Source organism: Sinocyclocheilus grahami, unplaced genomic scaffold (assembly GCF_001515645.1).
Source record: "Sinocyclocheilus grahami isolate Dianchi unplaced genomic scaffold, SAMN03320097.WGS_v1.1 scaffold96.1, whole genome shotgun sequence".
NCBI lineage: Eukaryota > Metazoa > Chordata > Actinopteri > Cypriniformes > Cyprinidae > Sinocyclocheilus > Sinocyclocheilus grahami.
The window spans coordinates 1586492-1611891 of record NW_015505275.1 but is presented as its reverse complement, the minus strand read 5'-3'; the positions used below and the strand labels follow the sequence as shown (position 1 = coordinate 1611891).

Sequence of the window (25400 nt, the reverse complement as noted above, 5' to 3'; positions counted from 1 at the left end):
AATTATTATTATTGTTATACTTTATTCTGAAATGATTAATGTTAACAGCATCAGCATTGGTGACTATGAGTATAGTGTGTATTAGCGTGTATATTTCAATTTCTGTACGGTCTAATCTAATTGTCATACTCTTTGAATTTCATATTAAGAAATTCTTTTAACCCAAAAAGCAAATTATGCTCCCTTCGAACTGGTTTTCTTTAAAATACAAATCTTTGTAATCCCAGGCTATCTGTAATCAGAAGCACATTTATAACTGGAATATAATTTAATTTCATTCACATGTGTTTCATAAACACATAATCCTTTATGGATTATAATCCGCCATCAAAATGATGCATTTAATTATTCTGGCTGCTGTGAGAAAAGGCTATAAACGATCGGCCAACTGCAGGATCCTCACATGCGATAGCCTAGTAGCCGGGACAACTTCTTTATGTTTACAGACGTGACGTAATGACGCAGCGGCATGCTCGAATTTCCCGCGAAAACCTACCCGCACCACTCAAATTAGAAATCATTATTATAAATTAACCGTTGTTAATCGGGCTAAACTAAGGCGATAGTTTCGAACACTGGCTGGTTATGTACTTGCTCAAATATTGATTTGGGATCATTTTTAACCAAAATAAGTTACAGACTGCAGCTTTAAGTAATAATTTCTAAAAAAGAATGAAATGTGAACTTTTTCAATTCATCAAAACTTGTAGTCTTAATTTGTGAAATATATACACATTTATTAAAAAAAAAAAAATTTCCCCACTGGTATTGTTATGGCTCTACATAGAGAATTAGGAAATGAAACTCAGTTTGCCATTTTTATTTTCAGTGGTGAGCATGAGTGCTGGGTTTGTACCTGTTCAAACTCATCTGTGATGGTCTTGGGTTCCTCGTGCCGTTGGAACCACATCATGTATTTGGTGTGGAACCTCCACGATTGCTTCTTCAGTGCTTTAGCCGACAGGTACTGTGCCTTTGTGCCCTGAGACAAAATGCCGACCGAGAGAAAAAGTTGGAAGACTGCAACACCCAACAGATGTTTCTGCTTTATTTAAAGCAACAAACACAGACCTCCAGGTAGTAGAAAATGAAGAAGAGCGTTTCAGTGGACAATCTCTGGTAGAACTCAATAGAGTCCGAATGATGTGGGGGCACCTGGTGGTGGAATGGCGGTGTAGGACAGGGGTTTCTCATCAGGTACTGCCTACAAACGGACAAAAAAACGGACTTGTGTCATATTAGGCCCACATCTTCAGCTTGAGGGTCAGCTGCTTGCTTTTGAATGCCTTGTTTTAATCTGCGTTTAGACTAGAGTGCATATTGTGTACCTGATTCTCTCTGAATCGGACGGGTGGGGCATGTGTATCCATGCTGCCTCCTGCATTGCCTGTTGGTAAAGCTGCTCTTTAGTGAGAGGGGTGGGGCCTAAAGGACACGCCCCTAAAGATGGCGGCAGGTTGACCTCTGAAACAGCAGGCTGAGGAGCCGTTGTGGGTCCCGGTGGGGCTGAGAACAGACATTTTTAATGTTTGTGATGATTATACCAGCTCTGTACCTTATGTAACATCTAATCTGACACACCAAACTGCAGTCTAGCAGTTAGACAGGGTGTGCTGTGTGTGGTTGAGTCATTTTAATCATAAGCTTGAAGGATACTGAGGTGTGACAGTTGACTGCACTACAAACAACCATGTACGTCAGTTAAATAGGTGCTCAAATGAGTTGTTTTAACTACTATTTCCCATGATTAGTTCAGTGCACTCTCTATTAAACAGGTCAGCATGCAAGGTACCTCGATCTGGGAGGTGTAGTGATGAAATCTCTCCATCCAGTGTCAATCCCAGTGCCGCCCGTTCTGCCATAGCTTTCAAAGAGCTTGGTGGTTCAGGAGTCTGCCAGAGACCAAATGGAATTACATAAGAAACAGCACAATTTAAATCTACAGGATACTGATTTCATTGTATTCGGTGGGAGTGACTCTTGAGAAATTTGTGTGTGAATTCTGCGCCACTGGCAGACTGAATCTAGTCTAGCCAGGATGAAAAACCACACCTTGATGGCTTCTGTGTTGAGTGTGTAGGAGTGTGGGCCGTTTAGTAGACTCCCACCACCAGGTGTGCTGTCAGTGAAAGCAGGTGATGGGGAGGAGGGGGGTAGAGTGATAGAACTCAATAAACTGGGGCCATTATCCAGACTACAATACAGAGGAAGTTGGAGAGAGAAAGACACTGACAATCAATCAATCATATTACTGTTATATTAGCTACAACTCAAAGAATGCAAATGAACACTCACGTCTGATTGGTTGATGAACTCGAGGATGAGGAATGGCTGTTTTGTGATTGGCTGGCACTGATGAGTGAGGAGTCTGATGTGTTGTCCGCAACCACAGCACTGTAACCTGTATGGAGAAAAATAATAATGAAAAAAAAAAATACTTAAAATATATTGAAAGAGAGATCAAATAAAAAACATCAAAGAGATCAATAATAACACAATAATATTAGTAATGTTATAAAAAAAAAAAAAAAAAATTTAAAAGATAAATTAAAATAATAATTATTACTATTATTATTATTATTACTACAAAAATAATATTTATGAGAAAGCAATAATTTAAAATAGTCATAATAATGAAAAAAATTATAAATGAAAAAAAATTTACATTTACAAAATCATTAAAAAGATGAATAATATTACTACTAATAATTATTATTATTCATATAAATAAAATGCTAAAAACTAAAATTAAAAAGAGATTACAAAGAACAATAAACAAATAAAAAAAAATTACATTTAAATATCAAAATAGTTAAAATAATAATAATAATAACAACAACAACAACAACAATATAAGATACTTTTCAAGATTCAAAAACAACCGAGATTTATTAATAATAATAATAATAATAATAATGATTAAGAGATGGAGACAGCTGGAAAATACAGCCATTATCTTCAGCTAAACATTTATTCCTACTCATAAAATAAAAAAAAAAAATATGAAATTTGTAAATACAGTGGATAATTAACGGCCAGACTCACTGGTTGCTCCATTTTGTTTGAGGCCGCTAGGTGGTCTTGCAGGCACTACGTTCGTTCCCACTCCTGCACTTGCCACAGAACTGCTTCCATTTCCACTCAATCCGCTCTCTCCAGTTCCTCCTCCAGGTGCGGTGCCCACATGGCTTACAGGTATCTGTGCAGATGCCTGGAGAGCCGTCTGCCCTGGTACCAGGTTTAGAATTCCTCCGGTTAGGGTACTGTGACCCGGACTGGACCCAAGCAAGCCTATACCAGCCCCTGTACCCGTACCATTACTGGTCGCACCTGCATTTGCTCCCCCTGCACCTGCACTCGGTACAGATATGCCCGAACTTACACTGCAACTCCCCACCGGACCACTGGAGACACTACCTGCTGTTCCGCCTGCAGCCGCCTGGGCGTAGGGTGCAGGGGTAGAGCCTGAGAGAAGCCCTGCCATGGTGTTGAGAGAACCAGACATGCCGGCCATGCCCAGACCTGGCATCTGAGCCCCACTACTGCTGCTGGTCACCGTCACGCCCCCTTTCCCCAGGCCCAAACCCAGTCTAGAGCCCTCAACCCCAGGAACAGATGAAGCCTGGGACTGGGAATTGGAAGTAACTGGGCCAGGTGTGCTGGAACTAGGCAGAGAGGAAGTAGTGGAGGCAGGTAGCGTGGGGTGACTAGGTGGACTAGGCGTGTTGTTGGAGGGAACGGATGTCGAGGAGAGTTTGACCTGTGCTTGCTGTTGAGACTGAGGAGCATGCTGCTGCACTGCGCTGCTAAAGCTTCCCAGCAGGCTGCTGCCCCCAGAGATCGCTGTGCAGCCACCGACAACAGTAGCCATAGAAACCAGAGAAGAGGAGGAGGAGGAGGAGCCTGAGGAGGCAGATGAGAAGGACGAGAGAGATGGGTTGCCGTTCTTCACGGGAGACTGATCGGAGGAAGAAAGCCATGAGGTTAGAAACACAAATATCACTTCTCATTAAGAATACATGTAATTTTGGATGAACAATTTCTGTCATAATTTCGTCATGCTGTGGTTCAAACTTATTTACAACACAAAAAGTCTAAACTCAGAAGATTATGCTGGTTATTCTGCTCCACATAATTATAATAAGCATTTCAAGCGTCAAAAAGGAAACAAAAGCACCATAAAAGTGATCCATAAAACTTGTGTGCTACATTGCATATTAAGTCTCCTGAAGCCATACAAGTACTTTTATAGTGCTTCTGCACTGTAATAAAGTCATACGTTTAAAACAACAATGTGAGTGTATAAACCTTTAACTGATAGTGAGGTCTCACCTGACTGACTTCACTGTCTGTCGATCGACCTCTCTTATCCTCCGAAATCTCCTGAGCAACACATAGTCACACATAACATAGTAAGACAATCAATACTGCGACTAAAAGTCAATAAAAGACCAGAGAAGAGCATGATTTGAGGTTCTGAGTGATTATAAATGATGGAGATGCTCTGCAGAATAGACTGATCCCAGAGGAAGAATGAAAGAAAGCGGATTACCATTGTGCCTGTGGCAGGAGATGGAGGGATGGGAGAAGAGGAAGTAGTGGAGGTCGGTGTGCTGCTGGACTGAAGGAACATCTCATCTTCAATGTGGCCCTGAGGAGATGTCGCCATCAAAGTTGCCGCTAGAGGGAAAGAGACATTTATAAATGTAACCCATCTTGACAATTTACATAAACAACAACATTCATCTAGGGTTGCAACGGGGTGGAAAATTTCCAAAAATCCCTGGAATTTTCCAAAAAAATCCTGGAAAGTTTCCAAAATTTAATGAAAATTTTCCACCTTTTTGCAACCCTACATTCATCCCACACACACAGACTTACGTAATTCCTCCAAGTCCAGATCATCGTAGAGGAACTCATTCTCTTCAAAATCTGGGTCTTGCGAAGAGTCAATGTAATATTCCACATCATCTTTGATCTTATGGATTGCTTCAACCTGGATCGAATCGTTATCCAACATCCTCAAGATGGTCTCTAGCATACGAATGTGGTACCGGTGTCTTTCGATTAACCTCTTTAGTTCTTCAATCCGATCCTGCTTCTGAAGAAAACACAATAAACATGGTATGAGAACAAGTTGAGGTCTCTAACAGCGAGTGTTCACATAACAGTGAAAGCATAAAAAGGAGGACTAAAAAAAAGACTTAATTTATAATAAAACAGGAAAGTAGTGGAACGAAAGGATGGGGAAATGGAAAAAGTGAAACGCTGACCTCCTTGTCTCCTTTCTTTTTCCGTGTTTGAACAGAGAGGGACTCAACTTCACTTTCAAACTGGTCCACCTGCATGTTCAAAGTGTCTATTGTGTTCTGCGAGAGAGAAATCATGTCATTACTGCACTATTTGCATCCTGTTCAAAGTTTTTCTACCCCCCACTGTTATCCATGAGCCCTCTTGTACCGTGAGCCACTGTTCCATTTCCTCCTTCTCTTTCTGCGCTGGGTCTACTTTCTGAGCCAAGCCCAGCCCCTCTTTAGAGTAGGCCTTTGTCTTGGTTTCTCTTTCAACCACCTTAAATCGCTCCATTTGCTGAGGAGAAAGAGACAGAGATTCAAGTTAAGGAGTACAAGCTTGACAGATCAAGCGTGGGAAACGTATCTAAGAATTCATGAGGCAAAATTTTAACGTTATGCCAATGCACTGATATTTTTATCAAAAGTACAAAAGAATTTTACAAACTGGCAAGTGTGTTAAAATAAAATAGCCTTAAGGAATGGTACCGTTTCAATAAGCTTTCTGTTCTCCACTAGCTGCCGTTTGTCTTTGATCTCATTGGATGCCACCCATGTCTTAATCTGGTCTCGTAGCCGCTAAGAAGAAAAACAGGTGAGAACAATTATACTGATTGAGAACACATATTTTTCCCTTGGTTCTAAATAAAGTGTACAATAAATAATTCTATGCAACAGCTAGTTTCGCTTCTCTAAACTGATTGCCCAAGAAGTGTTCCAAGAGTGCTTATACCTAGTCCAAGTTCCTAGTTCTGTGCTTGTATTATTCCACTTATCAATGTTCACACAATTCCAGCTAAATGTCAAATCAGCATATCCTTACCTGGAGCTTTTTAATCTCTTTCTTGAGATCAGCCTCATATTTTTCCTTCTGGTTGGCATTGGCTGCATTGTGAAGCTGAGAATGAAATGGATTATTAAAATACAACATCTAACAACAAGTGCACGTTTTCTTTAGTTCCTATTTGCACTATGCATTGGTTGTTGAGGTGTTAACGTCCCACCTTTTTCCAAATGTCTTCAAACTGTTCGACACCTTCAGTAACTTTTTTCAAACATCGATCTATTTCACCTGGTTGTGTAAAGCATATGATTATGCATAAGTCATAAGCTCATATGATGATTCAGAAACCATCTGAACAGAAACTACTGTGTACAAGCAAGTGTGGCAGTGGAGAGTAGAGAAGAAAATATTTTCTATATCATAATATTTTACCTTGTAGTTTCCTCTTATCAGCCATGGCTTCGCTATGATACTGTCTTCATACCTTCTGTCACTGCAAGCACATCAGAGACTGTTAACTTGTACAGTATTCAGTGTGAGGCAGATGGTAAGTGTTTCTACTGCTCCCGACAGATAGATCTCATCTCAATAGAAAAGGCTGATATTAAACACCCTGCTCGATTCACGTTACACTATTTATCTGGGCAAAGAAAACGGTTAATTACTTCAAAGTTATATTATACTCGAGTTCTTTCCAGGTAAACAAATAAACGCAACTGTCGCTTATGCAATCCCCCTAGATAATAGAAATTATGAAGAATTTTAATGACAGCGCGCCTTGATCGTCCCCACAGTCTAGATCACTTACACGGTAACGCCAACACAACCAGTGTGTTTACGCAGATTTACGCAGCCTCTGATCACTGAGCACTAGCCACCAAGATGCTAACGTGTAAGATCAGCAGCATTTCATCGCCATATCTCATCTGCACTGATAATATGTCACCCTGGCAGTATATATAGACGGAATACTGTATATTTCTGCAGTTATCATGGATTAAGCTGCTGTTGTTGTGATGTCGAGCAGCGCTGATGGCTAACGCTCTGCTAGCATACACACAGTTTTTCCAGCAGAAGGTGTGGGGGATTTAAACTCTCAAATTGAATGCACAGTCGTCGTATACCTTTTTCAAAAGTGTGTAATATTCGTCAGTATCTCTATGTGACAGCCACGACCAAAATATCCGCCAATTCCTTATTTCAAATTTGGTAATGTTTTCAGCTCGTCAGTCCCCCTTCTGTCCAGTAGTACATTAAAGATGGCCGGCAGACTCCGCCCACCGCTCGCTGCTGAAGTTCCCGCCTCTCGTCTTTTTTCGTTCTTGTGATTCATTAAAAATGTCTGTCAATCATTTCTCTAGTTGTGACCATCTCCGCTGGACCGCTGATCCCATTGGATGAAATATTGGGTGAAAGGTTATATTTACGGAAAAAGACCATTCTCTATACAAAAATGGACTTCTCTTATGGCCTAACACAACTGCACTAGTTTGTATTGAAAAAAAATATATAATATATATTATATAATAATATATATAATAATTATATATAATTCAATTATAAAAATTTTAAAAAAATTTGCCCCTCCATTATTTAATAACATTTATTTTAGCTGCATTTAAATAAACAAATTTAGTTGACTAACTTTCTACTAAATTTGTTTATTTAAATGCAGCTAAAATAAATTGATTGCAACCACTTACCTTTAAACATTTTTAGTAAATTCAATGAATCCTTTTTTTTCAGTGATTTTTACCAATTTACTCAAAATCTTTAGAAAAGTAGGCTATTAACGTCTTGACTGTTCATCTATCTTTTGATTACACACATAAATGATATTTTCAATTATGATGAAAGTTATATTACACATTTCATTTCATTCCACATCTCCAGATGTGGATATACAAACTGTAAGCCTCTTTTCACAGCTTCATTATAAAATAAATAAAACATTATACAGAAAAAATATATAGAATTCTGTTAACAAAACATGATCAAAAATCTTCTACCCATAACGTTTTCAGTCTTTTTCTGTGGCTTATTTAATCTTTGTCTAAATTGTTATATCTGTGAGATAGCTTCAGGATTGTGCTTAATTTGACTGAATATAACTAAACATTAACTGTAAGTAACTCTATATTCAAAATAAATTCATGTTAAATATCTCTCTCACCAATAATCAAATATAATAGAAATAGAAATGTGCGCAAATAAGCTCTTCAGAAGACAGTACTGTGGAGTATCGTGAAAAGCGTGTTTTATCGCCAAGATATGGGCTGGCCCAGAGCCATAGGAAGAGGCTCTCTCTATGGCTCTGTGCTGGCCAGACGGATTGTATTTCATGATTGTACGTTTATCACGTCAATCATCCGCTGGCCTCCGCCCACCGCGTCAACAGACTTCCTGAAAACGCTCGTGCCTCCCCTACAGCTCAGGAAAGCTGGAGAGCTCGCCATGTAGGGGGGACAAAAAACCCAGGTAAGTCCGATATTACTTTCGCTTTGTCGCTTATTATTATTATTAAAGTCATTACACCCCGTAAGACACATAAAAGTTTATAGTTCGCCCTTTTTGGTGAATAATTTAAACAGAAACAGATCCGTTTTCAGGTTGATGTCTCTGAGCTCCCGTCAGCTTGGCTATTTAAAATGACATTAACAACGTATTTGCTGAATACATTGTTCTCCTCATCGGTAAAATCTTACAATTTAGTCTTTACCAGCTTTAAGGTTTTAACTGCCACCGTTATGTACAAACAAGTCCACTCATATCCTGTTATATACTAGTGTTTTGTGTTGGCCTGCCATCAGCTAGCTGTGTTTATGTGAGTTTGACGCTGAGTTGCTAAGAAACTGTCTGCAGTTGAAATTATTAATTGCCTTGACATTAGTTTCTGTGATGGTTTATAATCACATCTTGCCTGTGGTTCATTTTATAGTACCCTTTGGTACAGGATAGCATAGAAGCTATTTGTTTTTTTCGTCCACTTATGATCACACATAGTAAACTGCCAAATGTCACTATATGAGCTGCCTTTTGCATGTAAAACCCTTAATTAATACAAGTACACTCAGATGATAAAAGCTATTTCCCCATTGTAACACTTTGTAATTGTATGAACTTGTTATTTGATTTGTAATGTGACAGAGCTTTGCATTTTTACCTTTGCTTAATTGGATTGCTTGGCAAAATTGTATCTTTTATTTATTTCATAACCACTCACCTAAAGAAAGATCTACACAATTGTGTGCAAAGGCCATCAGTGTTTATATTTTATGATTTGTGAGGTCACAACTGGCTAATTATTGTCAAATTGCTTTGGTCTATCTGAATAAGTCTCGAAACTATCATATCATTGATGCAGTAAAATTCTTGGTGATAAAAGGGACAAAGTGTGCACTCGTGTGAGAAAACCCAGACAGTCAACAGAGCTCCTTTTGGCTCTAGAAAGGTAAAGCTTGAGGCAGCCTGAGAGAGGAATGTACTTTTTAGTCTACTGTGGGTTTTGATTTCTTGACGGTGTCTCCGCCCAGCTTTTCAAGGAGAAAGTGGACATCACAGGGGCTTTTCTTTCTTTAACAGTTATGGAAATCTGCCAGGCATTTATTTTCACAGGAGTCTTAACAAGTAGAAAATAAAAGTATGTGATAAAATCACATATTTCTGCACTGAGCATTACTTGCTGACTGCCAGATTAAATTCCAAAAACAAAGTCTGCAGATGTTGAGCTACAGCTAAAACATCCTAAACAGCCGTCCATTTCGTCCCAGATGTTTACAGACTGCCGATATAATAGGCCTCTCGATTGCAGGCGTTTCCTGTAAGCCATAAACTCATATGATGAGATCTTAATCTGTTGAATCTGTCGTCAGTTCACATTTCAAACATTCCTGTTCTCCATTGAGTTGAAATTGCGATTACATCTCAACTCTAGTTTTCATTCACGGTCCCGGTGTTGCGTTTCAGGCTCAATTGCAGAATTTACATATGAAGTGTCATCCAAGATTGATGCCGGACAGGTGTAATTCCACCCCAGGCTGGTTTTCTTCTCTGTTTGGATCAAAATGACATAGCCCTGCATATTTGCAAACACTGGCAAACCACAGGCACTTGAACATTTTGAATAATGAACTTTGTATGCAGACTAAATCCATCTGTTCACATTTCCCCAGACTACCGGTTGCCACATTCTTTCTGTATTGTTCAGCATGTTCCTTTCTGCTGATGCTTAGGCCTGTCACGATAACAACTTTTTGTTGTGCGATATATTGCCCCAGAATCAATATATCAATATATAATCATAATGTAACAGCATAATAATGCAAGAAGGCCTACACACTTCCAAATGACAACAAACTTTAAATTTTTAAGAATATTTAGATCATGGAAATTAAGTATCAAAATATTAGATACCTTAAAAAAAATGGAATAAATAGTAAATAAACTGTTTCTAACAAAAAGTGCAAAGTAACAAGTAGAAAAAAAGAAAAATGCACAAAGAACTTGTATGGAGATTTTTCCATCTAGAGATTTTTCCCTGACCTTCTTTTCTCTGTAAATTAAGGGTGCACTTTATTGCTGAAAAACACAATCACTATAGCATTCAGATGGCTGTATGCACAAAGGCGCAAGTCCCTAAACAAGATCATATCTGCAGATGAAACTATTTTTTGTAGATGCATTTTTTAAATTTGAACTAGCACCTCATGACTACACAACGTTATGTACGAGAAGCTGCAAAAGACACCGGCGCAAGTGGAATGTACAAAATATGGTGACATTAATTTTTATGTAAATATAATGGGCGATATATTGCATCACCAAAAATTATTGAGGTCATGTACATATAAGTCGATATATTGATTATTGCGACAGGCCTACTGATGCTAGACCTTTTAAGATATTGCACTATATGTTATCTGATTACTTAAGTCTGTTAAGGTTAAGTGCAGGTCAGTAGACTGTATTATTACAGAAATTATTCCAAAAGAATACTTTTATTCAGCAAGGATACATTACATTTCCCCAAACGTGACAGTAAATACATTTACATTGTTACAAAATATTTCTATTTCAAGTAAATGCTGTTCAATTAAAGTTTATTTGTATAGCGCTTTTCACGATACAAATCGTTGCAAAGCAACTTTACAGCAAATTAAGTTTCTACAATATTTAGTGGTAGCTTATCAGTGGTGACTGTCAGTTAATGTACGTATGGCAGAAATGTACGGAAAAATCAATTAAAGATATAATCAAACAGATGGTGAACACCATTAACAGCAATTATTATTTGATGCAATCAAACTTATAGCAAAATGTGGTAGTTCTGTAAGTTGTTTCAGGGTTGGCATCATCTGAGGTCCTCTGAGGGGTTGGCATCATCTCTTCTCAGGTGTTCTGGATCCAGACTGAAGCTTGTGTAAATCCTAGTTGCCATGGGATGTCAATCCCATGGCAAAAACAGAGAAACAAATAGACATAATTAGCGTAGCTGCTGTTCCAACCAAGCAAAATGTATTTGTTTAACCCAAACTAAAGAATAATAATGTGCATTTGATCAGATATAACTGCAGTACAAGATTATGAGATGTGTCTTTAATCTAGATTTAAACAGAGAGAGTGTGTCTGAACCCCGAACGTTATCAGGAAGGCTATTCCAGAGTTTGGGAGCCAAATGCGAAAAAGCTCTACCTCCTTTAGTGGACTTTGATATCCTAGGTACTACCAAAAGTCCAGAGTTTTGCGACCTTAGGGAGCGTGATGGATTGTAGCGTGGTAGAAAACTAGTTAGGTACACAGGAGCTAATCCATTAAGGACCTTATAGGCAAGTAATAATATTTTGTAACTGATACGGAACTTAACAGGTAGCCAGTGCAGAGACTGTAAAATTGGGGTAATATGATCATATTTTCTTGACCTGGTAAGGACTCTAGCCGCTGCATTTTGGACTACCTGTAGCTTGTTTATTGAAGATGCAGGACAACCACCTAGCAGTGCATTACAATAGTCCAGTCTAGAGGTCATGAATGCATGAACTAGCTTTTCTGCATCAGAAACAGGTAACATGTTTCTTAACTTGGCAATGTTCCTAAGATGGAAGAATGCTGTTTTTGGAACATGGGAAATATGATTTTCAAAAGTTGCTATCTAATATAACACCCAGTTTTTTGACTGTAGAGGAAGTAACAGTACATCCGTCTAGTTGCAAATTGTAATCCAAGAGATTCTGTGTACTGTCTTTTGGTCCAATAAGTAATATCTCTGTCTTATCTGAATTTAATAGGAGAAAATTATTGGTCATCCAATCTTTTACATTTTTAACACACTGTTAGCTTAGATCATTTAGAAGTTTCATCTGGTCTTGTTGAGATATATAGTTGAGTATCATCAGCATAACAGTGGAAACTAATCCCGTATTTTCTAATAATATTACCAAGGGGCAACATGTATATCGAAAATAGCAGAGGACCTAGGACAGATCCTTGTGGCACCCCATATTTTACTGGTGATAATTGAGATGACTCCCTATTTAAATGAACAAAATGGTAGCAATCGGACAGGTAGGATAGGATCTAAACCATCTTAAAGCCTGCCCTTGAATACCTGTGTAGTTTTGTAATCGATCTATGAGTATGTCATGATCTATAGTGTTGAACGCAGCACTAAGCTCAAGTAAAACTAGCAATGAGATGCAGCCTTGGTCTGATGCAAGAAGCAAGTAATTTGTCATTTTAACAAGTGCAGTTTCTGTGCTATGGTGGGGACTGAAACCTGACTGAAATTCTTCATAGAGATCTTTTTTTGCAGGAAGGAGCACAATTGAGCAGACACAACTTTTTCTAAAATTTTAGACCTAAAAGGAAGATTTGAGATGGGTCTGTAATTTGCCAGTTCACTAGGATCTAGTTGTGGTTTCTTAATAAGAGGCTTAATAACCGCCAGCTTGAATGGTTTTGGGACATGACTGCTGTTCTTTTGAACCTCAAAGAATTCTGAAAAAAATGATCACAGTTTCCTCAAAAATATTAAGCAGCACAACTGTTTTCAACTGTGATAAAAAAATAAGAAATGTTATCAGATATTAGAATGTTTTCTAAAGGATCATGTGATACTGAAGACTGGAGTAATGGTTGCTAAAAACTCAGCTTTTTTGCCATTACAGGAATACATTACATTTTAAAATATATTAATATCAAAAGTTATTTTAAATTGTATTCAGAGACTTCTTTCAAAAATATAAAAAAGCCCCAAACTTTTGAAAGGTAGTACATCTTCTATAACAGAAGGTCCTCAGCTTCTATTCAGAATAATATCGGAAGTGGAAGTAACAGCAACAGCTGCCCCAACAGCCCTGGAGGTGTTTCTTTACCTTCCAGCCCAGCCTCCACCAACTATGCCCTGACCCTCACGCCAACCCACATCCATGTCCAGCGGTTGTCTCCACGTGCAGGGAAGCAGTCCAGGCTGATCCTGCCACTGGCGGAACTGACCGGATGCAGCTGCCCGCGCTCGCCGGCCCCTCCTTTGCTGGTGCTTTACTGGTACCCTCCGGGTCGTCGCCGCAAAGGCGTCTCCAGACATAGACAGGTGAGGGCGTACTTGGCAGAGAGCAGATTTGAGGCGGAGAAATGGAACGCTGCTGTACAGAGCCTGCTGAGGGGAATGGATGTCAGCTCCACCACAGGTGGGTGTCAGTGTTTGATCAATCGTAAATGCTTTGTCTCTGGAGTGTCTATGCTTTTGTTAGTGGGAAATCATTTAATGTACCCCTCAATGTCTTCACTAAATGCATCCAGATGCTGTTAATTCTTCAAGATGTTTGTCAATGCTGTTGCATTAATGTTTTGTCATTAGTATGTGTCTTGTAAATAAGATGCCACTTTGATTTCTTCTATGAGCTAAATTTATGTGAGTATGAATCATGTCTGTATGCACGGTCAGAGAATGGGTGGGTCTGCAGCAGGGAAAATGTAGCCTGTTTTGTGTAGTGCAGATCGTTTGGTAGCAGTACACCAGGCTTTATTGGCTTTAACAGATGCTGCTTGTTATTGCTCTGTCCCTGTTTTTAACTGCAGTGCTGTAGGTAGTTGTCAGTGCTAGTTGTTGCAGCTCAGTAAATCGTTAAAATACATTTATATGATGTTAATAAGTTTGTTGGATTGTTAGTTTGTGTTAGGAGTGCAGATCTTGGGTCAGTTTAGTGGTTATAATGCTGTGAAAATATAAAGACACCCCATTATTTATTCAATTTTTTATTGCTAAAATAACATTTGATCATCCTTTCAATTATGCTGATTGGTAAAACTTGGATATTTGTAGATAAAATTAAAACAACAATGAAACAAACTTTTACAATCAGCTGTTTAAACAAGAAAATCAAGTGTAGCCTAACATTTATGGGAAAAGTTATGATTAAGAAATTGATGGTAAAGTGTTGCCTCAAGTTAATTTCAAAATACGTGAGTCAACCATCTGAAAAAGCACAAATTTTCTCCACATGGGAAGTTGTGAAGGAAGAAGTTCTGATCTAGTTTGATAACAGGACTGTACATGCACTGTGTTCTGGATAGATGAGACCTATCCCAAATTTCAATCTTAAATATCATACAGTTGAACCATTAATGTAAGAAACTTTGTGATTGATTTATTTTGTTGAATAAAATATAATGTGGAATTTGTTACTGGATCATTTAAATTCTCTTTTCATCAGTATTTTTGAAATGAAGGTCAGATATGTGTTCTTGAGGTGTACTTATTTTTCACATCTGCCAAAAACATTTATGGTCTGTTTTCAGATCGGTTAGGATGTGGCTTAGTATTGTTTTTAGCCTTAAAATTAAGGCCTTATCCTCACTTGTTTGTTTTTGTTTGCTTATTGAGCAGAATTTTGCAAAAGCATGTTGCCCCGTCCCCGTCGACTGTTGCTGCTGGTCAATCCATTCAGTGGCCGGGGTCAGGCAATGCAGTGGTGTCAAACACACATACTTCCAATGATAAGAGAAGCCAACGTCAGCTACAACCTCATACAGACAGGTTAGAACAACACACACCTATGGCGTCAGCTGCAATCCCTTCAAATATTTTTTTGAACTCTCAAAACAACAGTGCTCAGAATCTGATTGTTTGCATGTGACACATGTGGTTTTGTTGTTGAACAGAGCGTCAGAATCATGCACGTGAGCTAATCAAAGAGATCTCGCTACCAGAATGGGACGGAATTGTCATTGTTTCTGGAGATGGACTCTTGCACGAGGTAAATATTGTAACAGTCTTTGATAGCTTTGTCACATACATTTAATTAACTAAGCTAATATAGAAACTACTACTTACAGGAAAATTGTTTGAGAAATTTCCTGGAACGTCTGTGGAATTCTGTATAATTGATTTAAACATGGTAAAACATGTTAAATGGCTGAAAATAATACTCTTATTAATATTCATTATTCATATTAATCTGTGTGTCCTCTTTCTGCAGGTGATAAATGGCCTGATGGAACGGCCAGACTGGGAACAAGCAATAAAAACCCCTGTGGGAATCCTGCCTTGTGGTTCTGGAAATGCACTTGCTGGTTCAATCAACCACTATGCAGGGTACGAAATGTACTTGAGCTCACCAGGGGCCTGATGTATAAACGCAATTTTCCACGTATATATTGAGATTTATAAAAAAATTACTTATTTTTGTGTAATAATAAGTAAATATGTGCGGGTACTCTAGACCAGGGTTCCTCAAATCTTGCCCTGGAGGGCCAATGCGCTGCAGAGTTTAGCTCCAACCCTGATCAAACTCACCTACCTGTGATTTTCTAATGATCCTGAAGACACTGATTAGTATGCTCAGGTGTGTTTGATTAGGGTTAGAGCTAAACTCTGCAGGAAAGTGGATCTCGTGAGCCAGATTTGAGGATCCCTGCTCTAGACCGTGCGTACGCACTCTTTTACTGGCGTAATAGTGAAGTCTAATGATTTCAGACTCTCTTTTCCTTTCAATATACACATTTAGATTAAATATTCTGCTCATTAATGGAGTTAAGCATTGACATTACATAAAGTCATTATTCAAAAGTTAAACAAAAACTTATGAATTTAGATATTTGTAGTGAATGCGCTGTTTTTTGATCACTTGTTGCATGCTGTTTTAATGACCGCGAGAAGTGCTAGGTACACAGTAATGTTTCTTTAAACTGCAGATCTAATGTTAAGAGAATTTTTTTTTTAGCAAGAACATGAACGATGCGCACTTACTTCGATATTGTGGCAGACACTGCTGGATTCGGTGGTCGAACAGTCCACTGGCAAGTTTAAATAGGTCCGAATATATTAGCCTACTGCATAACCAAGGCTCCACGGAGGTGTTTATTTCGTGAACATTATGAAAATAGCATTGTGATTGAAGGATAGAATCTGAAGCAAACGATAAGATTTGCACGTTTCTTTTTTTTATGATATTTTGTCAGTGACGCTGCGTAAGACAATTATGTACACTTATTTACACACACCGTATTTCTGATTCAACTATAGCCTATTTAAATATCCTAAAACATTTAAACAATTATATACTGCTTTGGCCAGTGGAAAAGAAAGAGATCCACTCTATTCTAAAAAGATTATCTGAGAAGTATTTTATACAATTTAGTTTTTACATTCATTTTGATATATTTATTTGAAAACAAGACAAGGACAGTGAATGATTTTTTTAGCAATGTAATGTACCGTACAAATTGCATTTTTAGTCTGCATGTCATATTTTCCTAATGTCTTGTACCTTTGACTGTGATAAACATGGTGTCACGTGGATGGGAATAATGCATGGAAATGATATGCAGATGAGGTTATGCATCGTAAACCTAGGCGTTGTAAGCTACATATATGGTGATTTTGGGGAGGAGATGCATGTACGCACAATCTTCCGCTGACAGGGATTTATAAAAGGATTTTTGGGCAGGTTCTGGCCAAAATCTAGCTTTTGTGCGTACGTACACTTTTAGGATGACATCTATGGAAAGTTTTATACATGAGGCCCCTGGGGTGAAAATCTCCAGTTCTTCTTCAGAGAAGTTGACCCAAAAATTTAAATTGTCATGATTCAATGATTTCAAACCTATATGTTGTTATTTTCCCCATTATCTCTTACTGTATGTGAAGATTCTTTAAAAATTATTTGTGTATGAAAAAACAATGTTCCCTCTGCGGAGTTAAAAAAAAAAAAAATATATATACAGAGGTGATGATTCTCATCCATAATTGAATTTTATTTGTTTCAAGTATTGAGAGTAAATTAAATTAAGGGTTTTTTGGTGTTTTAATAAATGTGATTGAATTGAACCTATTTCCATTTTCCTGTCTGTCTCTTAGATATGACATGTGCCTTCGGGAGCCTCTCCTCCTCAACTGCTGTTTTCTGCTGTGCCGGGGTGGGGTTAAACCGATGGACTTGGTGTCTGTTACAACCAGCCCATGCGCTTCATCCACAACCAATCAGAATGGGCACCCACCTGCTCCCAGGAGGCTTTTCTCTTTCCTTTCTGTGGCCTGGGGTTTTGTGTCTGATGTGGACATAGAGAGTGAGCGCTACAGAGGGCTGGGCTCAGCACGGTTTACACTTGGAACACTAGTGAGATTGGCTTCTCTACGCTCTTATAAAGGCCGTCTTTCCTACCTGCCACCCGGTGTGGTCAACCCGCCCCCTGATGCCACACCTCAGCCGCCCCGCAGACCACTGTCACGCAGCATTACCGAAGGTTTGGAGGGATTTTGTCGCACTCCCATTCACCGGACCTGCTCCGATATGGGCCTGAGTGAACAAAGAAGTCTCCGTAAAGGAGATGGGGAAAGAGAGAGGGAGAGGCAGGAGAGAGAGCGGGAGAGGGAGAGGAGAAGAGAGAGAGCAAGAGGTGTTGGAGTAGTGCGAGCTAGCAGTCTCGCAGAAGACCGAGAGAGAGAGGTGGAAGCAGAAGAGAAGATGGAGGAGACGTCAGGGACCAGCTCGGAATCAACTGAAAGGGAAGAGTGTGACAACATAGCCAGTAATAATGGAAACAGGGAAGAAGAGAATAAACCAGGTGGGGATGAGATGGATGGAGAAGAAGTGACGAAAGCAAGAGATTCGAGTGAAAGGGATGAGGCAAACGAATGCAACGAGTGTTATCAAACCACTCCACCTGAGATACAATGCACACTACGTAAAAACTCGGCCCCTTCTAGCCAGATAATCAATGCCTTTTTCAGCCAGCCAATTGGTGCAGAACCTGACCAAGACTTGGAGCTGGCAGCCTATGGCAAGGAGGATGAAGACATAAATGGCACCTACTTTCAGAGAGAGGCATTTCCACTGGACAAGTCTCGAGAGCGAGCCCTTACCATCTCATCTTCTCCATTCCGTCAGTCTCCTTTCAAAGCTTTCAAAGCTAAAACTTTAGACCAGAACCAGAACCCCTCACGGCCACGACCCCTCTCTCTTCTCCAGCAATCACATTCAAACTCTCTCCCTCCAAAATTTCCGTCCCTCTCTCTGTCCCTTTCCCCGACCCCTCCTTCGTCTCCATCTTGTGCCTCTCCCCACTCTTCTTATCTCGCGCCACGTCCCAACACTCCCAGCTCATCTTCCCCATCGCCTTCTTTTCATTCACCAACCCCTTCCTTCAACTTTGACCTTGCAGAGCCCGCAGGACCCCTGAAGAACCGCCCTCTCATGACATCCTCCTTCAACCTGCCAGAGGATGATCTGCTACCTCCTCTGGACCAGCCTCTCCCTACACGCGACTGGGTCACTATTGAGGGTGATTTTGTCCTGGTGCTTGCCATCTACCAGAGCCACCTGGGAGCAGATCTTCTCGCTGCGCCTCAGGCTCGATTTGATGATGGGCTGATCCATCTGACATTTGTGCGGGCTGGTATCTCCCGAGCTACACTGCTTAGATTGTTCCTAGCAATGGAGAGAGGAGCCCATTTGTCCCTTAGCTCTCCCTACGTTAGTCATGTTTCTGCTCGGGCGTTCCGCCTTCAGCCACTTTCCCCACGAGGAACCCTCACTGTAGATGGAGAGCTGGTGCCCTATGGGCCACTCCAAGCACAGGTGAGGTTGGTCAATCTTTATTGGTTAAAAAATGTATTTAATAACACTGTTATTATGAATATAATGAATATCCATTTTTTTATACTGTATATTATAATGTTGTGATTCATACATACTCCTGAGGCATTTAAAATGATTGATTTTAGTTTTTGGTGTTTTATTTTAAATGTATCTTCTCCAAAAATCTGAAAGCTTTCTTTTTTAAAGGGCTCATAGGATGCCCATTTTCCACAAGTTGATCTGATTCTTTGGGGTCTTAATGAAAAGTCTGTTACATAGTTTGGTTAAATTTCTCAATGGTAGTGTAAAAAACACCTTTTTTACCCTGTCAAAAACAGCTCTTTTCAGAGCAAGCCGTTTTGTAGCATTTTCCTTTAAATGTTAATGAGCTATGCTGACCCCGCCCCTCTCTTCCGAGCTGCTCTCAGAGAAACTGTTGACTTTAGCCGCATTCATCGTGAAACTTGTTAATTATTAGGAAAGGCGATTTGCAAAGATTCATTAAAAAACCTTATACTCACTTCTTCTGTAGATGAAGCTGGATCACGAATGATTCGCACGAACATAGACGCATTTATGTAGATCGGGGGCGCATTCCCTTAAAACAAATGTAATCCACTGCGTCTTCAGCGGCTCAGATGTCGGGAGTAAATGACGACTGCTATGTTCATATTACATTCAACAACAAAATACCTCAATTGCTTAGGAGTCATTCTTGTCTACATCTGCTCTGGCGGTGAAACAATGGCGGACTGATGACAGCTCACTCAGGGCGGGTCTAAGGTAAGACGTCAGTCCAGTCTGTGCTGAAACGCTATTGTCAATCAAACTATCGTGGGAGGGGCCTGTTTTTGTGACGTCACACAGACAGGCATCTGAGATCGGCTCGATATGAGAACGGGGAAAAGATTTCAGCAGATTAAAAAAAAAAAAACACTGGGGGGATTTTTATCATTTTAGGGTGGTTGTGTGTACACACTGCCAACACGCATTTCAGTTCAAACAATGTGTAAAAGTGCATGTAGCATCATATGACCCCTTTAACATTTTAACATGCCTGATTGTACCTTCTTTTTTTCCCAGGTTCATCCCTCCATGGGTCGTTTGATTGTTGGGACTGTAGAATAAAGATTACAAGATTCTGACCTGTTTGGATTTGAACGGGCAGGGATTAGCGTGACCCTTTGGATTATATAACATTTAGCCATCCGCATATTGGGGGGGGGGAGAAACAGAAAGCCAGCAGTTGCAATCACTGCTTTTACTGGGATTAACTGAGGGATTGCTTATTCAAACTGCATATGCAAGGAGTATTTTTGAATTTAACGAAAGGGATGAAAACTTGCGGCCTATTGCACAACTGTAGGATTACACTTAGATTACCCTCACTGTAGTCGGTGAGAGAATGCAGAAATGCCTACATAAAAGAAGAAACGGCAAAACTGAATGTGTCCAACTGGTGTATACATTTTAGTATGCATTTGTGCATAGATTCTCAACAGTGCTTCTGCCTTATTTCAGAGAGTGGAATAAAATTACACAAACACTAACAATAGTCAGCTTTTAGGTTGTCACGCCCACATCCAAATATGGCTCCACCCATTTTGCATAATAGGTACCCCTGGAATGCCTTATCCATCTCTGAAATTTTAAGTGTAACCCCCCCTTAAAGGATTAGTTCACCCAAAAATTCTGTCATTAATTACTCACCCTCATGTTGTTCTAAATCCGTAAGACCTCATTTAAGACGTTCATCTTCGGAACACAAATTAAGATATTTTTGATGAATTCCGAGCTCTCTGACCCTCCCATAGACAGCAATGTAATTACCACGATCAAGGTCCAGAAACGTAGCAAGGAGATTGGTAAAATAATCCATGTGACATCAGGAGTTCAACCGTAATTTTACGAAGCTACGAGAATACTTTTTGTACGCAAAGAAAACAAAAATAGCGACTTTATTCAACAATTCATCTCCTCCGTGTCACCCTGGTGCCATTTTGGAGAATATCCACTGAACGTAAACAGTTCAAAAGAAAATTTACGGTTGAACTTCTGATGTCCCATGGATTATCTTACCGATCTCTTTGCTACGTTTCTGGGCCTTGATCGTGGTAATTACATTGCTGTCTATGGGAGGGTCTGAGTGCTCAGAATTCATCAAAAATATCTTAATTTGTGTTCCGAAGATGAACGGAGGTTTTATGGAGTTGGAACGACATGAGGGTATAGAGTAATTAATGACAGAATTTTCATTTTTGGGTGAACTATCCCTTTAATTTACATACTCTCTTAGTATCACACTTGCTCTGAAACCTCATTTAGCAAAGATTTATCTGCATTGATCTAAGTCTCTGTCCAGCTTTTGAAAAGTTGTTTTATGGGACTGATCAGAAATGTAATCAGTTCCATCTTGCATTCATTTTTTTGGCTGGTATTTTTAGGACACAATCATTGTGTGGATTGAGTGGAACAGTTAGACATGGGCTGTAATGGTGTATATTGCATTGCTACGTTGTGTAAGAAACGCATGCGATGATGACGATGCTATTTGGTAACTAGCTGTATGCATTGCAGTGAACACAGAAAGCTAGGAAAACCTCCAGTTTAGCATTTTTCTTCCCCCAGTAATACTGTATCACTGTCTTCTGTGACATAATGCAAACTTGCATAACATTTGCTAATTTTTATTCCTAATGAATGAAGAAAGAACTGGAAGTTATGGATCGACTGGTAATGCACCTTCTACTCCTTTTCCTGAAAGATTCATGTTAAATATTAGGCAAGGACTATTTCATAGTGATCAGTAACTTGATAACTTTTTAGTCTATTTCTCTCACAAACCATTTGTAAGACTGATTGACTAGAGTAAAATGTATTTTTCAGTTCTTTAAGAGAAGAGGCCTGTAGAAAGTCCAGCTGTGAAGCGGATCATGATTGTAACAGAACCTTTCCAGTGCTTTTAATTTTACCTAAATATTTATTTAAAAAATGCCCTATTTATATTTCTTCTGTCCTTTTCATTTTCCAGAGGACCACAATTTGACAAATGCAGACTCTTTTTGCTCTCTTTTCTGAAATTATAGTTATTAGCCAAAAAATATTTAAAGCTGCAGTTCGTAACTTTTTTTTGGTTAAAAATTATTCAAAATCAATATTTGAGCAAGTACATAACCAGCCAGTGTTAGAAACTATCGCCTTACATTAGCCCGATTCACAACGGTCATCTTATAATAATGATTTCTAATTTGAGTGGTACGTGTAGGTTTTTGCGTGAGATTCGAGCATGCCGCTGCGTCATTACATCATGTCTGTAAACATAAAGAAGTTGTCCCGGCTACTAGGCTATCGCATGTGAGGATCCTGCTGGTGGCCGATCATTTATAGCCTTTTCTCACAGCAGCCAGAATAATTAAATGTATCATTTTGATGGCGGATTGTAATCCAGAAAGGATTATGTGTTTATGAAACACATGTGAATGAAATTAAATTATATTCCAGTTTTAAATGTGCTTCTGATGAAAGCTAGCCTGGGATTACAAAGATTTGTATTTTAAAGACAACCAGTTTGAAGGGAGCATAATTTGCTTTTTGGGTTAAAATAATTTATTAATATGAAATTTGAGTGGTATGACAATTAGAGATTAGACTGTACAGAAATTGAAATCTACTCGCTTATACACACTATACTCATAGTCACGCAATGCTGATGTTGTTAACATTAACAATTTGAGAGTAAAGTATAACAATAATAATAATTTGCACGGTCTGATGTGATATGAGCTAATTTAGATTAAATCACCATTGGTAGTGCGATTTGTAATGCTTTTTTCCTCAGTTGGTCAGAACAAACGTGGCAGACTTGTTACTTGTTCAGATGACAATATCCGGTGAAAATGCTTATTTGAGTCATATATTCCAAGACGTAGGCTAGAATCTGTAAGTGCAAAGTACAATATCACACCGGTGCGGTGACTGAGTGCCACACGTACTCCTCAAAACATTTTGATTCATCTGCGCTGGAGCCGTGCCGCCGCACAACCCATGCAAGGAAGATAATTCAGCTAACAGCTGCAATTCCAGGTTTTCAAACAGAGATGGCGACAAAGAAGCAAAACTTAAGGACTGCAGCTTTAATTCCAATAACTCGACTGGTATTTCAGATTTAGTTCTGTCTAGTGCAATCATTCTGTTGATCACTGCCGTCCTCAGCTCTTAAGTGTCAGCTGATATGTTTGGTTTGCGAGTCTGGCACTCAAAATGATTTTCCGCTGCAGTCAGATGGCCAGTTATTTGTTTTTCATTCCCTATATTTCCTTCCTTCCTTTTGTTTTACCATGCTTTAGAGTGATCTAATAAATTTGGTATCAAGCTGCGGTCCACCTGGAAAATGCCAGTTTAAGATGTCTCTTCATTCTCCGATGCTTGTATTAAGATTGTAATTACTATTAAAATATTATATTACGCATATATACATATTATTTACAGTTATAGTTCTGTATGGTTGAAAAGTTTTGTTTCAGATAAAATTTAACTATGAAACCTTGCATTTGTGTCCTCCAGTCTTTTACTCTTGCTTTCTGTAGGCTTTCCAAGGTAGGAAAAACAACTGTACAATAGAGGTATCACTACGCACACTGAGGATAAATGTTTTCTTCCGGTTTAATTCAATGAATGTCAGCTCAGGAATGTTTTTCCTCTGATTAGCACATTCTCAAGGGGAGGCGAGAACAAAAAGCAGCTGGAACTATGAAAAACGTGACATAATTTCACACAATCTCTGCCGTAATTAATTCAAAGCTGATTCAGAAGTGGAAAACAATGCAAGTTCCTCTTAGACAAGCTGAGTAAGGCACCAGTGGTCTGATAGCCTAGTGTTTCACTTCTCTCTATCTCCTTTTGGTTATCAGGTTTGCACAAATTTGTAAACAAGGAAGCCGTCGTCTCGGACTCTCTTCCTCTCTTTCTTTCAGCTCTTCATCTTTCTCTTCACAGTCTAGTAATCTCCACATACCACTACAAGGTTCAGCCACTATCTTGCTTTGTTGTAGTGTCTCCACCTTCCTATCAGCTCCATGAGCAGTTTATTTTTCCCTTGTTTTCCCACTTGTATCTCAGTAACCACTCGATTAGAGACCTACTGTGTACTTACTACACTGCCCCTTTGCTCCTTTAGATTACAGCTAGTCTGCGTTGCTCTTTCCCTCCCTCCACTTGCCTCCACTCCTTTTCCCCTAGAAGAAAATCAGTGTTTCGGTGCTCTTTTGTCCTCAGGAGTTGCTCAACTGTGGCCTACACCATGCCTTTACTACGCAAAAAGGTCATTGTGTAGTTGGTGGCCACCTACTGGTTAACTTTAGCTTATTATAATATTATGACTTCATATCTTAAAACCGTAACTTCATCAATCATTGTGACTTTCTGTCTCGATCTAATTTGACTCTCTCCCCCCCCTCCCACTATTTGCCGCTTATTACACAGTTACTAAAATAATGAAACATGATTTTAGATGGAATTATTTTCTTGATTTTTCTTGAAGACTAATAAGCGAGCGTTCGCCTTGAAAAATGGTCCCTTACAATGTTGAAGTCAATTTGCCTAATGACGAGATAAACACTACAATGTATTATTATTAATCTGCAATCCAGTTTACTTGTTCTATAGACATACAACATATTGTTACAATGTAATGTCTTCTTCGTTTGAATAGTCTCTTTTCCTGTTTCTCTCTTTTTTTTTAGAGGTTTCTTGTTCTTCTGAGCCATGTTTTCGTTTTCTTCCTTTAAGAAATGGATAGAAGCTCAGGAGCCTCAAGTTAAAGTTTTTATTTTCACGATAAAACTAATGCTGAAATCGTCTGACTTTAGGTAGTTTTAAGAGGTAGGATCAATTACCGCGGAGTGATTCGAGAGACTTACAAATAGCACCGGTTCCTAGATGAACGGTGATTCAGAAATACTGTGACTGCAGTTGACTAAGAAGTAATTATTGGTATTAGAGAGAGCCATAATTTCCCTTTTTTAAACTAAAACATCAAATCATGCTATGAAAGTATCTGCGCCTCGTATTGTTAAAAACAGCGCTTAACACGTGCTCTCTCACCACAAGATGGCGTGAACAAGCCACTTGCACTTCAAGATGATTTCCTAGCGATAAGAGATGAATAGTTAATATTGATGCTTTCCATTTCACTGTGTGTGTGTGTGTCATTGTTTAGCATGAATTGGATCAGTGTTATTTTAGTATCAC

The 25400-nt window shown here is 39.1% G+C and overlaps 2 protein-coding genes across 3 annotated transcripts in view; one reads left to right on the top strand and one right to left on the bottom strand.

The window, feature by feature from the left end:
- Positions 1-7358, bottom strand: part of LOC107587779 (CCR4-NOT transcription complex subunit 3-like) — a 10582-nt gene extending 3224 nt beyond the window's left edge. Inside the window, exons 1-17 of one of the 2 annotated variants that reach the window (XM_016275686.1) lie at positions 7200-7358; positions 6508-6568; positions 6296-6363; positions 6115-6189; positions 5781-5870; positions 5461-5589; positions 5274-5369; positions 4882-5101; positions 4553-4680; positions 4333-4383; positions 3046-3958; positions 2296-2401; positions 2053-2194; positions 1793-1892; positions 1329-1506; positions 1072-1204; positions 857-982 (exon numbers count right to left, since the gene is read on the bottom strand). In XM_016275686.1, the coding sequence (XP_016131172.1) occupies positions 857-982; positions 1072-1204; positions 1329-1506; positions 1793-1892; positions 2053-2194; positions 2296-2401; positions 3046-3958; positions 4333-4383; positions 4553-4680; positions 4882-5101; positions 5274-5369; positions 5461-5589; positions 5781-5870; positions 6115-6189; positions 6296-6363; positions 6508-6532 (2580 nt within the window). In that variant the 5' untranslated portion in view covers positions 6533-6568; positions 7200-7358. The remainder of the gene's footprint in view (positions 1-856; positions 983-1071; positions 1205-1328; positions 1507-1792; positions 1893-2052; positions 2195-2295; positions 2402-3045; positions 3959-4332; positions 4384-4552; positions 4681-4881; positions 5102-5273; positions 5370-5460; positions 5590-5780; positions 5871-6114; positions 6190-6295; positions 6364-6507; positions 6569-7199) is intronic. The other variant, XM_016275687.1, reaches the window with a different exon arrangement.
- A 988-nt stretch (positions 7359-8346) lies between these two features.
- On the top strand, positions 8347-20961 carry LOC107587860 (sphingosine kinase 2-like). Its single transcript, XM_016275824.1, has 7 exons — positions 8347-8409; positions 13382-13760; positions 14960-15109; positions 15235-15329; positions 15552-15667; positions 17432-19151; positions 20235-20961. Exons 1-7 carry the CDS (start codon positions 8347-8349, stop codon positions 20277-20279), a joined length of 2568 nt encoding a protein of 855 aa, XP_016131310.1. The 3' UTR covers positions 20280-20961.
- Positions 20962-25400: the final 4439 nt, after the last annotated feature.